Here is a 16,764-nt window from a genome sequence, read left to right as displayed (position 1 = left end):
AGAGGTGCATCCCAATTAGCAAGATCTTGTCTCCTTCAACTCAATCCATCCAATTATGTGGGAAAATAAATCATGAGGCGAAAAATCTTTACTCAAGTTCCAGGCGAGGCACCGCTGCATCTGCCGCAGCCACCACTACTCCCGCTCGTTTTGCTGCCGCATCGACCATGGTTGTCGCTCCGCTGCTCCCGCCGGTCTACTGCAACAACATCTTCTCCACCCGCAAGTGTTCAAGCTGCTGGCTTTCTGGAGGACATGTTAGGAGATAATGGTTCTCGAAAGACTATGCAATGAGTTCTGCAAAGACCTGTGAATCTAAGCGATGACTTCTAGAGGACCTGCGCAACCTTATTTTATTTGAATATCATGAACTTTAGTTATTTTGTTATCGTTCTTTTTTATTGCTACGAGTAATATATGGTTCTGAAAAGACTATGCAATGATTATTGGATTAATATGGTGCTGACTATGCAATGATGCAGAAAATGTTGACTATACAATAAGCTATATGGATGCTTGTGAAAGGTCCAAATGGCTAGAGGGGGTGAATAGCTTATTTAAAAATTCTACAAACTTCACTAAGCAAGTGAGTTAGTAAAACAAATGGCAAAGCAATTCTAGCACTAGCTCAACTAAGCTATGCAAGCCACCTATACAAACTAGTACAAGGCTAAACACTAAACCACAACAACAAGAGAAGGCTAGCTACACTCCTAAACAAGAAGACTATACTAAACAAGCTAAACAACTAGCAAGGTATGTAAGTAAGTAAAGGAGTGGAGAGTGATTGTTATACCAACGTTGTAGAGTAGGGATATATCCAACTAATCACTCATAATCACAATCACAATAGATAATCCTCGGCAAGAGATGACACAAGATTTTTTACCGAGGTTCACTTGCTTCCCGACAAGCTAGTCCTCGTTGTGGCCATACACCCACTTGATGGATCACGAGCTAATTGGCAATCCAAAGCCAAACCCTCAGCGGGTGCCGCACATCCACTCATAAGATGGGATCCTCCAAGCCACGAGCAATCCACTAGAGTAGCCAATTGCGATCTCCCGCGGGGAAGGCTCAAGAACCCCTCACAAATCACTTGGTGAGGCTCCAAACAATCTCCAATCACGAGCTCAACACCTCCGTTGCTCCAAGCCGTCTAGGGCATCGGGAAACACCCAAGTGTAACAAGAAATCCACAGCAAGCTCAAGAATCAAGTGCCACTAGATGCAACTCACTAAGCAATGCACTTGAATCTCACCCAATCTCACTGGGATTGGTAATCAAGCAAAGAGATGAGTGGAGGGAGTGTTCTCTAGCTCAAAGAATGTCTCAAGTATGCCAAAGTACAAGAGAGAGCCCCCCTCCAAAGTCGGCCACCTTCTATTTATATCCCCTCTCAACAAATAGAGCCGTTGGCTCTATCACTGGGCAAAACTTATCCCCTCTCAGTTAGCTGCCTGCTAACTTCACTTATGTACACCCTCTGTTTTATTAATTTAAGCACTAGGAAGCGAAGCTTCACAGTTTTTTTCCTCAAAAAAAAACTTGGGGTCACCGGACGCTCAACTGGGAGCCACCGGATGCTCGGACCCTGCGTCCGGTGCTCTGAAGTTAGCCACATGTCAACCTTTGAATCTCGTGTGTTGATCTCTAACGGCTACTTTCAAACCACCGGGCATAGTCAAGTGAGCACCAGACGCGTTTGGTACCCACCGGACACGTACGCAGAGAGGGTTGCAAAACGCTTCGATCAACGGACGCTGAGCACCAGACACTCTTTGATGTGTCCGGTGCTCTGTCAGAAACCCTCGCAGTCTTGCTTGCTGACCCTAACAACCATTGGACACTCGAACAGCAGACCCCCTGCGTCCGGTGCTGAGCGTCCTGTGCACACTTGAGCCAGACACGACAGTACACCGGACGCTAAGCCCAGCGTCCGGTGCCTCTGTGCACTGCGTCCGGTCCCACGACTTTCCAAAGAGTTCCATCGGCGCAATAGAAAATACACTTTTTATTTTCTCAAAACGCTGAATCCCGCCTCGCCGTGCGGGAGGAAGAGAGGAACCCAAACCCCCTCAACCTTAGGAACTCCACCTCCTTTGCAAATGTGCTAACACCACCAAGTGTCCACCACCAATGTGCATGTGTGTTAGCTTTTCACAAATATTTTCCCAAAGAAGTTAGGTTAGCATTTTTACTACATCCTAATGCATATGCTCAAGATATGGACCTAGTAGCACTTGATTCGAGAGATGAGCGTGATTTCCCCTCTTGATAGTCGGCTATCTATCCTAAATCCGATCAATCACTTCTCTACTCTACTCAAGTTAGACCGACAAAAGCAAAACCCTATGTTTATACCTTTGCCTTGATCATTTTACTCTTTGTTTATCATCATGATCTCCACTTCATGCTTCATCTCTTTGTAATTATGTGACCACCTTTCTATGCCACCTTGCACCTTCATCACATGTGTTGCTATGCCTAACTCAAATCACTTAAACACAAGGCATTAGCAACTTGGTGTCATTAATTACCGAAACTAAACTTTTGGCTTTCAGCTTGCCACAGTTGATCTATTCCTTTTTGTGTTGTATTTAAGTAATTTTTTGTATAAAAACTGTTAGAGAAATTGGATTGGGAAGGGTAGTTTGTAGTGGACAGTGTTACTCTTGGAAACCGCCTCAAGAAATTTTTTAGAAACTACTTCCTCCGTATAGGATTTAGAAGTTGTTTTGGACAAGATTTAGATCAAACATTGGGAATATAAATCATATAGATTTGGTTTGAAAAATACTTTCATAAAAATATACATATATCATTTTTTCCTAAATATTTTTATAAAAATAATAGGTCAAAGTTATGTTTTGAAGACCATATCGCTGTCGTAAACGATTTCTAAATCTTATACGGAGAGAGTAGTTGTCTTTATCGTTTTACACATAGTTGGCATATGATCTACATATAGTTAGGCGACTTCTAAATCTTATATGAAGGGACTAGTTATCTTTATCGTTTTGCACATAATTGGCACATGATCTACATGTGGCTAGGCGCCTGGTTTCTCGCGTCGTACCTCGACCAAGCTCTTTTTTTGCGTTGTATTGTTCCTTCAGATTCCAAGGCACATCCGCACATGAGTATCTAGATCAGTGTTTAGATTCTACTCTTTCCGCGGTCTGACTAGCGACTTTGGCATGCATCATAAAAAAACAGCAAAAACAAAAACAAAAACAAGAGGCGACTTTGACGCGGTCTAAGCGATGCAGGAGTAGGAGTACTTAGAGCATGTTTGGGACTACTCTGTTCTACATTTTTTAGCCAATAATTTTAGCTCTATGTACTCAGTTTAAGGAAAAAAGGTAGAGTTGTAAGAGCATCTAAAGAGGTACTCCAGAAACTCTAATTTTTTGTAGAGCTGCTCTACAGTGGAGTTTGTGGAATAGAATTTGTGAAGCAATTCTAAACACCCCTTGCTATTAAGCAGTTTTAGCTCCCGGTGCCTTCTTGAACTCTGAAGGAGACAAGGGGTGTAAAAACAATTGGTAATCGATCAACTCTGCACCGAATTTAATCTCAACTGGATCAGCAATTGGCAGTGCGCGCGGTTGGATCAACTTTCGACTTTATAGAGAGTCTAGTAGACCAACTACCGCTCTTTCCTTGCTGCAGATAGCCTATGTTCGGTTACTTTTAAGTACCTCCGTCTTAGAATAGTCTTGTTTCAGTTTTATTTAAGTGCAACTATTTTAATTTTAACAAAATTTATATAAAAAAGTATAAATATTTATAAAAAATAGATACATATATTATTTCAAAACTAGATTTCATGATGGATCTAATAATTGTATTTATTTGATATCATAAATTTGGATAGTTTTTAGGTCTTGTTTGGCAGGGCTTTTCCAGCGGCTTCGGGAGTTGTTTGGAGCTGTTTTCTGCTAAACGAGGTAAAATGAAATAGCTTCACAGATGAAGCCTTTTAAAACGTGTCTCATAAATAGGGATGAAAACGTTACGAATATTTTTCGACCATACTCGAGACCGAATTCGTTTATAGGAGTTCGATCTGTCCGTATCTGAGTCTGAATATTCAACATCTGATAACGTATCCGAATCTGAATACTTAAATCTTATATTTATGATATATTATGATGTCGATATCTAATTATATCTTATCCGACTTGATTGATACTATCCATATTTGAATCCGGATCTGACCAGAAATATGAAAACAAATGTGATATTAGTGATATCCGTCTGTGGTGCAAAAGAGTCAAAAATAGTGGCTTCTCTTGGCTTCACCTTATCCTACGTGGCGTTTTGAAAGAACATATTTTAAAGAAAGAGTTATTGTACCAAACGATTTACCAAAATAGCTTCAGCTCTACCGATAAAGTTGTTTATACGGAGCTAAAGCCTAAAAACAGCTTCATTGGTTACGTGGAGCCGTGCCAAATCGAACTTTGAGATAGTTTGACTTCACCAAAACTAAAATAATATCACGGCGGTGACTCATCGATTTTGCATGCAAGAGATCGATGACCAGATCCATTGCACGCGGCATGCAAGAGATGGACAAACCAGCCATGCAAGGTGGGAATGACAAAACGAGCTAAAACGATGCGAATTTAATGGCACGCTTGAGGGACTTTTTTGTTAGCCTTTGGTCTTGCAGCCAAGAGCGGATGATAGGTTGCATCTAAGGACATGAACAACCCACAGACAAAGATTACCTGTAAGTTCTTAGAATTCGAGACACAGACATGTCGTACAATGAATGGTCTATTTAATCGTCTATAGCTATGTAATACTTCTATATATGTATGATCATTGACCAAGTATAAATTTGATTCCTATATACTATTACGTTGCTAATTAACCACAAGCATTCCTAAAATATAGGCAGCACGATGACATACAAAATATAAGCTAGATAACGAGATTCAAATAATAGATTTTTTTTCACACAGTTACAAATTGCCAAACAACATTCAGTTGTCAGTAGCAGCTTGTTCTTGAATCTTGATTTCCCTACACAGGAAAGATACTAAGATAATGTTGCTAGTCAAATGCCATTCTGTTTTCGGTAATAAAAAATAACACAAGACAGCCATGTAATACTCTCTCGTGGCTTCTCTCTTACTCTTGGAACCCTTAGACTAGTCTCAGTGAAGAGTTTCATAGCGTTGTTTCCAAGGCTGCCATGTCATGTGAAATGAAATGAAACTTGGATGAAACACCCACTCTTAATGGAGAGTTTCATTCTATGGTTCCATAGGAATTTGATTTCAAGACTCATAGAGAGTTGGTAATCGTGTCAAGAGAGTTTCATCTAGATGCAACCCATTTCGTTTCTTTCTTCTTAAATACACTGTCATGTCATCTAAAATACCTATGTGACAGCTTATTTAATATGAATTAAACTCAGATAAAACTTTCACTGAAACTGGCCTTTGTCATGTCATCTAAAATGCCTATGTGACAGCTTATTTAATATGAATTAAACTCAGATAAAACTTTCACTGAGACTGGCCTTAGTCTGTGATCCAGTGTTCCAAACATTCCACTCCTTAACGTTTCACTGTGTGCCAAGGTCGCATATGCTAGCAAGCCGAGCTTGCAAGCTTCGTTCTTCCTCTCTCTCTCTCTCTGCTTTTTGAGTTCAAAACCATGGAAGCCGGATTGGAAACATCTCTCAAATATATGTCTCGCATAGGGTGGCCCATGGCAGCTCGCGCAGGGCGTCTATTAGCAGTAGCCAGCGGCGGCTCGTGCGGGGCATCTCACGCGTGGAGGCTCGGCGGCAGCTCGATGTGATGAACAACCTAGCAAAGCAATCCATGGCCATCTTCACGCCATCTTCGCACTGGATCAACTTGAGCCGACGCTTGTTGGTCAGTGAGACATACGACGCGTTGTGTGGCCGTCTTTTTCTCACTGTCAACGAGCCGTGCTCGTCGCTTCCTGAGACGACCAGGCTCCTCTCTCTCCATTCATTAGCATCCGTGAGGGGGTTTTTGTAAAACTCATGCTATTTAGACAGCATCTCGCAACGCACTGTGCATACTCTGAAAAGCGAAAGTCTTTGCTCCATAAGACCAGTGTTAATAACAGTGTATTAAGAAGAGAAAAGAAGATAAAACTCTTTTGACACACAGTTATCAACTCTCTATAAGTTTTAAAATTAAATATCTTTTTTTCTTGAAAGTGGGTGTTTCATCTTAGTCTCATTTCATTTCGTATAATATAATAATTTTAGAAATAACGTAATGAAGTTCACCATTAAGACTGGCCTATGAAAAAAAAGTCTGAGTGTACTATGTGTATGCATAGAGGACTTGTGACTTGTGAGGGAAAACAATTGACCGATTCTCCGTATGCAAAAAGGCATGCATGTGGATCTCTTTGCCTCTCCTGTGCCAAACTATTCGTATGCAAAATACATAGGGGTATATCTTTCTCATATATACCTCTACTATGCATCTATATAAGATCATCCCAAGGACAGCATCTCAGTTACCACACCCGGCCGGAGAACTTTTGAGCTCAACTGGCCATCGATCATGGCAAATCAAGCAACAATATTTATCGATCATCTCACTGCCAATTCATCGCTGCTGAAAGCAGTTTTCTTCCCAGTCCTAGTCCCTGTCCTCCTGCTCTTCGTCCTGCTACGCTACTTCTCTACAGGAGCAACAACGCTTAAAAACAAGCAACGAAAGAAGCTGCCTCCGTCACCTCCGGCACTGCCGCTGATCGGGCACCTTCACCTCGTCGGCGCGCACCCGCATGTCTCTATGCGGGGCCTCGCCGCCCGGCACGGCGGCGAGGACATCATGCTGCTCCGCCTCGGCACGGTCCCGACGCTTGTGGCGTCGTCCCCGCGCGCCGCTCAGGCGGTGCTGCGCACGCACGACCAGTCGCTAGCCTCCAGGCCCCGCTCCATCTTCGGCGACATCCTCGGGTACGGGCCGTCGGACGTCGGGTTCGCGCCCTACGGCGACGGGTGGCGGCAGGCCAAGAAGCTGGTCACCACGCACCTGCTCAACACCAAGAAGGTGCAGTCCTACCGCGCCGCCCGCGAGGAGGAGGTGGGAGTGGCTGTAGGCGACCTCCGCCGCGCAGCCATGGCAGGCGCGGCCGTGGACATGAGCGAGCTCCTGAGCTCGTTCACGACCAACATGGTGAGCCGCGCCGTGGTGGGGCGGTCGTTCAGGGTGGACGGCATGGACAAGGTGTTCAAGGAGGTGATGGACGCGAGCATGGCCGTGCTTGGGGGCTTCAGCCTGGAGAACTTCTATCCTGGCCTGGCCAATGTGGCCGGCGGCGTGCTCATGTGGCCGGGGCGCCGCAAGGCTGAGAGACTCAGGGACCGGTGGGATGAGGTGCTAGATAAGGTGATCGACCAGCACGCGAGCGTGGCGGCGGCAGGTGGTGCACCGGCACACCTCGAGAGTGATTTTACCCATGTGTTGCTATCGGTGCAAGAGGAGTACGGGCTCACCAGAGACGGCATCAAAGGAATCTTGGCTGTGAGTTCATTACCATCTTTCATTTGTTACTTCTCAGTCAGTTTCTTGAACCATCAGATCGATCGTCATCATCATCCATTTGCTCATATAGCTACTCTGATCGTTCTTGCTAATTAATTACTCCGTACTAGCTTATACCATGGCTGTACCTGCACTATTATTATTTCTAACCTTCATATTCATATATGTGAACAACGAACAGGATATGTTTGCAGCCGGCACAGACACAGCATACTTGGTACTAGAATTCACCATGGCTGAACTGATGCTGCACCAAGATGTTATGGCAAGGCTAAAGGCAGAGGTGAGAAGCAGCAGCATGCCTAATAAGGACCACCAACAAGTCATGACAGAAGAGAACCTCACCGGAATGCCATATCTAAAAGCTGTCATCAAAGAAACGCTCCGTCTGCACCCGCCATCGCCGCTCCTCCTCCCACATCAGTCACTAGAGCAGTGCACCATCGATGGCTACGTCGTTCCTGCTGGCACCACCGTGTTTGTCAATGTCTGGGCAATCGGCCGCGACCCGAGGTCATGGGGCGATGCTGCAGAGGAATTCATGCCGGAGAGGTTCATCAACAAGGGGGACACAGAGGGTGTCGATTTTAGAGGAATTGACTTCCAGTTTCTGCCATTTGGGTCGGGACGAAGGATGTGTCCTGGCGTGAATTTCGCCCTGGCCAACGTTGAAATCATGCTGGCAAATCTTGTATGTCATTTTGATTGGGAGATGACGGAAGGAGCGAATGAGATTGACATGACAGAGGTGTTTGGATTAACAGTGCACCGAAAAGAGAAGCTCATTCTCACTCCAAGGTTACAATCTTGTGTTGCTCAATCATTGGAGGGCTAGGTCAACCAGAAGAATAAAAATGGTGATATCTACGGAGTACACGCGTACTTCCTGTGTACTATAATAAAGTGATGGTTTATGCAAAATATGCATGTGCGATATTTTGTTATTGTTTGAATTTCATGCATCTAATAATGGCTAGTTTCAATGTTTGTTTGACTTGGTGAAATATCTCTCCTACAAAGCCAAAAGCTTGAACACACCCGTTTGGATGTTGGTATTCAGCGTATAATTAGGGAATTGAAATTGTATACCTTCAATACCATGTCTAGTGTTGGTGTTTTATCAACCTACGAGTGAATTTCTACATGTGTTGTGTTGCTCTTGTAAGACGATGGTAGCACTAAAAGACACATGGTTTAGGCCGAAGCCCTACGGCCAGTCTTAGAGTATCTTAGAGATGGTGTGAGTTCATGTTCCTGAGTTCAAGTGCTCTAAAGTCTTGCAATGAGGTGTGTAAGCTAAGGAAATGAGGTAGGAGTGAGGTGGTGTTTCTCAGGTTCCATCCCCATGGAATAGAGGACTGATTGTCCTTATATAGAATTCGGTGGTGTTTCTCAGGTTCCATCCCCATGGAATAGAGGACTGATTGTCCTTATATAGAATTCGTGGGCTAGGATACATATGAGAGAGTCAAGGGCCCAAAAGAGTGAGAAGTAAGTAATCTTGGCTGGCAAGGCATCCTGTCTTGTCTTGTCGTCATCATATGTTCGGGAATATTCGTCATTGTGACCTTTCTTCCCACGCCATGGTGTGGCATGTCATGATGTTACAATGTCGGTAGTGAGGACTGGAAGGTCGTGAATAGCCTATAGAAATTTCACAACACTAAGCCAAATGATTAGATAATTATGAGGCGGATGAATGTTGCACTAGCCTACTAAAAGGTAAGCCACCTACCACAGTTTTAGTAGCTATAATCACTAGGCACACAATAAGCTAGAATAGTACTCACTTAGCTAGTGTGCTCTAAAAGGCTAACTAAAGAGTTACATCACTACTATAGCTTCACTCATCACTGTTGGCAGCTTCACTGTTGGAATTAGGAGAACCGGCAATGATGACCCTTCACTGCCGGTTCTAGTCTCTAACAACCAAAATTTGGTTATTTCTGTTACAGAACCGACAGTGATGATAACAATCACTACCAGTTTGTATCCCTAAACTGCAGTGGTCGGTCGTCCGGCTATCACTACCAGCTCAAGCCAAGAACAGACAGTGATTTGGTGCTATCACTATCGGTTCGAGGCAAAACCCAATGGTGATTAGCCTGACAACACTCTAGCGCCGTCCTCACCTATATATACACACGCCTCATTCGGTATCTCTCAGCCCAAGACACTGGTTTTGCTTGTTCATCTGTTTTTGCTTGTGGGAGCAACCGAACAAAAGCCAACACACTCGCGGCCGTCGGCTTCATCTTCAATCTTCTAAAGGTTAGTAACTTCTTCTTCTAATCTCTATTGCTAAAAATATAGTGTGTTTCGTGCTTTAGTAATATATAAGCATCAAATATTCAATTATGTGATTTTTTAGATTAGGAATACTAATAATGGTATATTTTATTTTTAGTTATACATCAGTTCTACATAGCCTTTGTTATTAGTAACAAAAAATATATTTTCTACATCTTCATTAGAACATTATATCTTGATCTTAGTTAGCAACATTATTTTTATTTATAAATCATTTCTACATAACTTTTGTTAAACACTTATTGTGTTATAGAACTTTATTAGCAATATTATTTCTTGATGATTTATGATTTATATGTTTCTCTAATACATATTGTTGAGTGTAATATTTATACGAGGGTTCTATATTTATTAGGATCTTTTTTATTATTTTTAGTTATGATGAATGGGTGCGGACTTCCCTAGCCACAAGAACTAGGTTTCCACCCTTGCGATCTTCCATTTGCGCCATCGCCAGTATGTGTCGTTCTATGTTGCCTGGACTCATCAATAATATATATTTTTTAAATTTTACGTGTTAATATAATTTTTGAATATATACATTCATTCATATACGATTATTGCATATGCAACAGACTATAAAACCGATCGGGTGGTTGGAATCAACATTATGGGGGCTCAGGGTATGGGACATCTTCGAGAACACGACAAGTGAGGTCGAGAATGACGAAGGAGACGAGATATGGACGTGCAATCTCGCTTTCAAGATACCCATTAGGAACAATATTGAGGTGCTTCGGAACATCATAGTTCCTACTAGACCACGGTCGCTTACTAAGGTAGGCACCTAGATAGATGGCGTGCTCCTTTCTTTGCATGTAATTGAGCGTGGATGAAGATGTGAGCTTTAATGCAACATAGTCTAGATGTGCCACTAGTAAGCGAGAGGTATGCGACATTCAATGATAGGGATGCAGTACGTTATGTATGATATGAGAGTAATGTTTATTTATTCATATTATTATATGAGCGTTTTATGATATTTTTTGTTTGGGCGCTTATAGGTTTATGCCCTATGATTACACCTATGTTACGTGTGGCTTGAGTCCTATTCTCACCCAAGCTCTACAGAAACTCGGATACGCTTGAGACTTTGTGAAAGAGATGGGCCAGACAACGACGATCTGTATCCAGAATTGTGTGAGATTTAGGAAGAACCAGATCATCAATAGTCTGTCTGTAGGCTATATCTAGATGCCATGTCCTCGACATTGTGAGGTAGTGGAGAGTGATGTACTGCGGGCCTTGCATTACATAGAAAATGAGCGTGGTTACACCATTCAAGATGTACGCTACTGGCAGTGGAGATATACTATAGCTGCAACCGGTTTTTAGGATCAATCTGAGATGTTCTATCAGATTTATTTATATAATTAGATTAATTTGTATGGACATTTCACAAGGTTTGTATGAACAAGCTAATTATACTTTTATTTGTACGGACATCATAATTATGTTTGTATAGATTAATTATAGACCATTAATTAATTATTATAGAATTAAATAATGAAGACACAAACTTTTGTCTTATTTTAGAACATATAGTCGCTGCACTATCTCTAGTTATAATATATATAAAAAAATAAATCTATGTGAAGTCTCTAAGTAGCTCAACATATTTTTTATGTTTTGTTTAATTAAATAATAGTACTATATGATATAAGAAAAAATGAACCAGACTTAACCAAACTCCCAACATAGCCTAGCGGTTGAAACTGTGCACTTTAGACTTGCCCACCCGCTCTTCAATCCTAGGTGGACTATTATTTATGTCAGTCTCAATGAAAGATTTCATGCCCCTATTTTCAAGACACCAAAACTCAAAATTTTTCAAGATTTCCCGTCACATCGAATCTTTAGACGCATACATGGAGTATTAAATATAGACAAAAATAAAAAACTAATTGCATAGTTTGGTCGAAATTTACGAAATGAATCTTTTAAACCGAGTTAGTCTATGGTTGGATAATAATTGCCACAAATAAACGAAAGTGCTACAGTATCGCGAATTTTTTTCTACCCGAACTAAACACGGCCTAGAAGTAAAACACAATGAAACAGAGTCCCCTAATATACAGTTTCACTTCCCTATTTCATAGGCTAGCTTTATCATTTAATTCTTGCATTATTGTTTTTTTTAATAAACAGGAGGAGAAGCTCTACTGGATTCATTTTATAGATTTTGTCTGTACAAAAGGAAAAAACAAATGTAAAACTGAGAAAGCCATTCCCGAAGAAGAGATTTCTTCGTGGACTTACACAAAAGAAGAGAAAGAAAAAGCTGTTCCCTAAGACTACGTTTGCACTGCCCTAAAGAAGGTTGTGTTGTGATCAAATGTGTCATGTGAACTATGGCTTTGTTTAGTTCCGAAAAGTGAAAAATTTTCGGTACTGTAGCGTTTGTTTGTGACAAATATTATCCAATCTAACTAGGATCAAAAGATTCGTCTCGTGATTTACAGCTAAACTGTGTAATTATTTTTTATTTTCGTCTATAAATGTTTCATGCATGTGCCGAAAGATTCGATGTGACGGAGAATCTTGAAAATTTTTTGGTTTTCAGGGTGAACTAAACAAGACCTGTGTAGCCATTTGAGAATACAATAAAATTAGCAAATAAAATAGCAGAACAGTTCACCATACAGAGTCACATCTCGTGGAAAAGGGAAGGCTTTCACACTTAAAATGGCAGCATTCACTCAAGCACTAGGTAGCAGTTTCATATTACAAACTGATCGTACCTTCGTGGAGAAAAGAAAGTAATTCAGAAGTGAATACTGTAAAAGCTCAGACTCGTGGCATGAATGAAATTGGGAAGAACTGAACAAGAGTACTACTTACACTAGATTCGAACTACCAACAAGAGTACTGCACTAGGATCTTGTACGGACAGAAATTCCAATAGTAAACAAGATTTCAGAAGCACCAACGGGAGTACTACACTAAGGATCTGGAACCGAAACACTGAATCTAGTGCAGACGAGCTAATCAGCGGCGCAGGCCACGAACTCGGCAGCAGCGAAGGCGATGAACTCGGCAGTGGCACAAGCGATGATGCTGCTTTGCGCTTGCGCTGGCCACCACCACGCCCATTTCCCCCTCGTCAGACCCGCACCGCCCTGAGCTTTCCGCCACCGCTGGAGTTGCGTCCATCTGGAGACTGAGGAGACGTGTGGAGGGGAGGGGAGCAAAGAAGTCCAGATTTCACTTGCGTTCTGCTCTCTCGAAGGGGAAAGAGTAGATCGACGCCGGAAGGTAAGGAGAGCGGCGAGAGTAGGATAGAAGGGATAGGTGGCCGCACAGGGTGACATGGTTCAATTTTTTTTTACAAAATAGACACTATTGTATTTTCATCTATATTTAATAAATATTGTCTAATCATAGACTAACTAGACTTAAAAGATTCGTCTCGTAAATTATAGATAAACTGTGTAATTAGTTATTATTTTTTATCTAAATTTAATACTTTATGAATGCGCCGGAAGATTTGATGTCATCGGAAATGTAAAATTATTTATCAATTTCTTTATTTTTTTTTGAACTAAACAAGGCCCAAATTTCATCCGGTTTCCAACACGTGGAAAACGGCGCTCACTCGTTTCCCCCTTCTCGTTTCCATGAAACGATTTTTTTAAAGGAGATTACCTCGGCTTTTAAGAAATCCAATAACAGAGTTATTATATACTGGGAATACCAATTTAAAAGAACGCAGCAACCCACAAAAGTTCAGACCAACACCAAAACAACCTAACTAAGTGATCAGCCTAGTGAAGAGCCAACCACCCAGGAAGATAAAAAAAAACTAAATGACCACCACATCCGAAGAGGAGTTGATAGAATGATCTTCCTGCAACATCCAGATAAGGACTGAACCATCTCCTTCATCTTGGCTTTGTCGTTCTCCTTTTGTAGGTCCACCCAAGTCTGCAGAAGATTGATAGCCGAGTGAATCACAACATCAGGTGAATTAGGGAAACGTTTCTCGATGGCCATCTTGTTTCTATTCTTCCAAATCGTCCAAGTCATTACTGCAAAAAATGTGAAACATAGTTTCTTAGAAATACCGAGCCTCCTTGGCACCCATTGAGAGGTTACATCATGTATCGACGTCGAAAAAGTGTGAAGATTAAAAGCATCCCTTATGCAACTCCAAACGTATTGCGCAAAGACACACCCAAACAAAAGATGATTGACCGTTTCGGTTTCAAGACAAACACAATAGAGAGGGCTTCCCTGCCATCCCCGTTTTGTAAGAGAGGAAGCAGTTTGTAATTTCCTATGAAAAACTTGCCAAAGGAAAACTTTAACTTTTAAAGGCATTCTACATCCCCAGATCATCTCATTTACCTTATCTTTGACTCCCCCATGAGTAAGACAAGTGTAAAGCGATCTAGTTGAAAATTTCCTTGATTTTTCAAGAACCCAACTGACTTCATCATCTCCTAATCCATCTAAACTCACATCTTGCAGCACCTCCTGTAGATCATTCCATTCATCCAGTACAGCCCCATGTAAGATTTCTTCTGAGGGATATCCCAACCACTCTCCTTCCACATACTTTTCACTGTAGCTTCTAGATTTTGACAAATTTCAAAAATATGTCTATACTGTATTCTCAAGGGAAGACCTCCCAACCAGTTATCATGCCAAAATTGAACAGCACTCCCATTATGCACCTTATATTCAGCACCCCATTTATATAAGTGTTTCACCTTATGGAGACCTTTCCAAAATTGAGAGGAGCCCTGACAAGATGAGCCAAGAAAACCTTTTCCTTTCATATGTTTAGCATCTAAAATTTTATACCACAGTTCATTGGGCCTCTTATCAATCTTCCAGATCCATTTTGTAATCAGACATTCATTCATCAAATAGGTATTGATAATCCCCAGGCCCCCCTGGGCTTTTGGTCTAGCCACTGCTATCCATTTAGCCATATGATACTTAAACTGTTCCTCTGCCCCTTGCCAGAAGAACTTTGCTCTGATAGCATCCATTTTCTTATGTACCCCCTTCGGCAACATATAAAACCCCATCATATACATTGGCAGATTACTCAGGCAAGAATTTGTAAGGATCAACTTTCCACCAGATGTCATAAACTTCCCTTTCCAAGGATCTAGCCTTTTACTCATACGAACAGGAAGCCCTTGGAAAGCATTTATGCCTAACGCCTTGTCAGACACTGGAATGCCTAAGTACTTAATTGGCAGCTCCCCCAGCTTACAATTTAGCATATTAGCCTTTCTTTCTTTTTCTGTCTGAGAATAACCAAACAACAAAACCTCACTCTTGTGATAATTAATCTTCAAACCAGATAGCCATTCAAAGCAATAAAGCAGGATTTTGAGGTTTATAATCGACTGATCAGATCCATCTGTCATAATAATAGTATCATCTGCATACTGGATATCAGAAATGCCTTTATCAATTAAAGAATCAAGCACTCCCACAATAAGATTTTTCTCAACTGCTTTGTCTAACATTGAACTCAAAGCATCAGCTACTAAATTGAATAAAAGAGGAGATAAAGGATCCCCCTGTCGCAGACCCCTCAAAGTTCTAAAGTAGGGACCCCTTGTCCCATTAATATTAATACAAACTTGTCCTCCTTTGACAGTTTGCATGACCCAATTGACCCATTTCACAGGGAAGTCATTTCCATGTAAAACTTCCTCTAAAAAGTCCCATCTCACCCTGTCATAAGCTTTTTCAAAATCTATTTTAAGGATCATTCCTTTCCTCTTGTCGTTCCTTAACAAGTTTATGACCTCATGGAGAATAACAACTCCTTCCAAGATGCATCTTCCTTTAATAAAACCAGTCTGATTATTTCCAATTACATCCTTCACCATAGGAGTCACCCTCTCTGTAAGAACTTTAGTAAAACCTTTGTAATCCACGTTGAGAAGGCAAATAGGCCTATACTGCTTTATGCAGCTAGCATCCTGAACTTTAGGAACTAAGGTTATAACTCCAAAATTCAATCTCTTTATGTCTAGCTCACCCTTATGGAAATCCAAGAACATTTTAAGATATCTTTCTTTGATGACCTCCCAAAAGGTTTGAAAAAAGAGGGCACCAAAACCATTTGGGCCAAGAGCAGCATCCTTTTTCATATCAAAAATGGCATGTCTAACCTCTTCTTCTGAAAAGTCTTTCATTAATCTCTCTTTATCATCCTCCTTAACTTTCTTGTCAGCAGACCAGAAATTACTAGATAAGAAGATATGTTTTTGATCCACAGGCCCAAACAAGTTTTTGTAAAATTGAACAACATGACCCATAATTTCCTCTTGAGTTTTGATCATCCCATGGTCAGTTTCAAGTTGTACAATAGTACTTTTCCTTCTTCTCCCATTTGCAAATTGATGGAAAAATTTTGTATTTGAGTCACCAGCCTGCAACCAATGCTTACCCATTCTTTGCCTCCAATATAATTCCTCTTCAGCATAGAAAACCTCCAGCTGTTTTTCTATACTGTATCTATGCATCCATTCCTCCTGGCTGAGTTCCCTTACTTCAGCCTGAGAATCTATAATAGATAGCTCAGCCATAAGCTCATTTCTCTTCTTTTTCTGTTCACCTATTCTCCTAATATTCCAACCTTTTAATTTGGTTCTTAGCCACACCAGACAGCCATGCCAGGAATCTAGGGAATAACAAGTATCTGGGCACCTTGCCTGAGATTCTCTCCAAATACATGTAGATAACTCTCTAAAACCTTCCACCAGCACCCATTGCTAATCAAAAAAGAAATATCTAGGCCTAGTAGTCAAACTCTCCCAATCATCCACAGTGATTGGAGAATGATCTGACCCTACTCTAGTTAAACACCAAGAGAGAGATAAAGGATACTTCTCCTCCCAACCAGAAGAGAAAAGTACTCTATCC

General features: G+C 41.3%; 1 protein-coding gene across 1 annotated transcript; it reads left to right on the top strand.

Annotated features, from left to right (window-relative positions):
• LOC8078325 (indolin-2-one monooxygenase) lies at positions 6,546-8,528 on the top strand. The gene is made up of 2 exons (XM_002453559.2): positions 6,546-7,539; positions 7,742-8,528. Exons 1-2 carry the CDS (start codon positions 6,571-6,573, stop codon positions 8,393-8,395), a joined length of 1,623 nt encoding a protein of 540 aa, XP_002453604.1. The 5' UTR covers positions 6,546-6,570; the 3' UTR covers positions 8,396-8,528.

This window comes from Sorghum bicolor, chromosome 4 (assembly GCF_000003195.3).
Source record: "Sorghum bicolor cultivar BTx623 chromosome 4, Sorghum_bicolor_NCBIv3, whole genome shotgun sequence".
NCBI classification, from domain to species: domain Eukaryota; kingdom Viridiplantae; phylum Streptophyta; class Magnoliopsida; order Poales; family Poaceae; genus Sorghum; species Sorghum bicolor.
The sequence above is the reverse complement of the archived record's forward strand: the minus strand, read 5'-3'. Positions and strand labels throughout refer to the sequence as shown.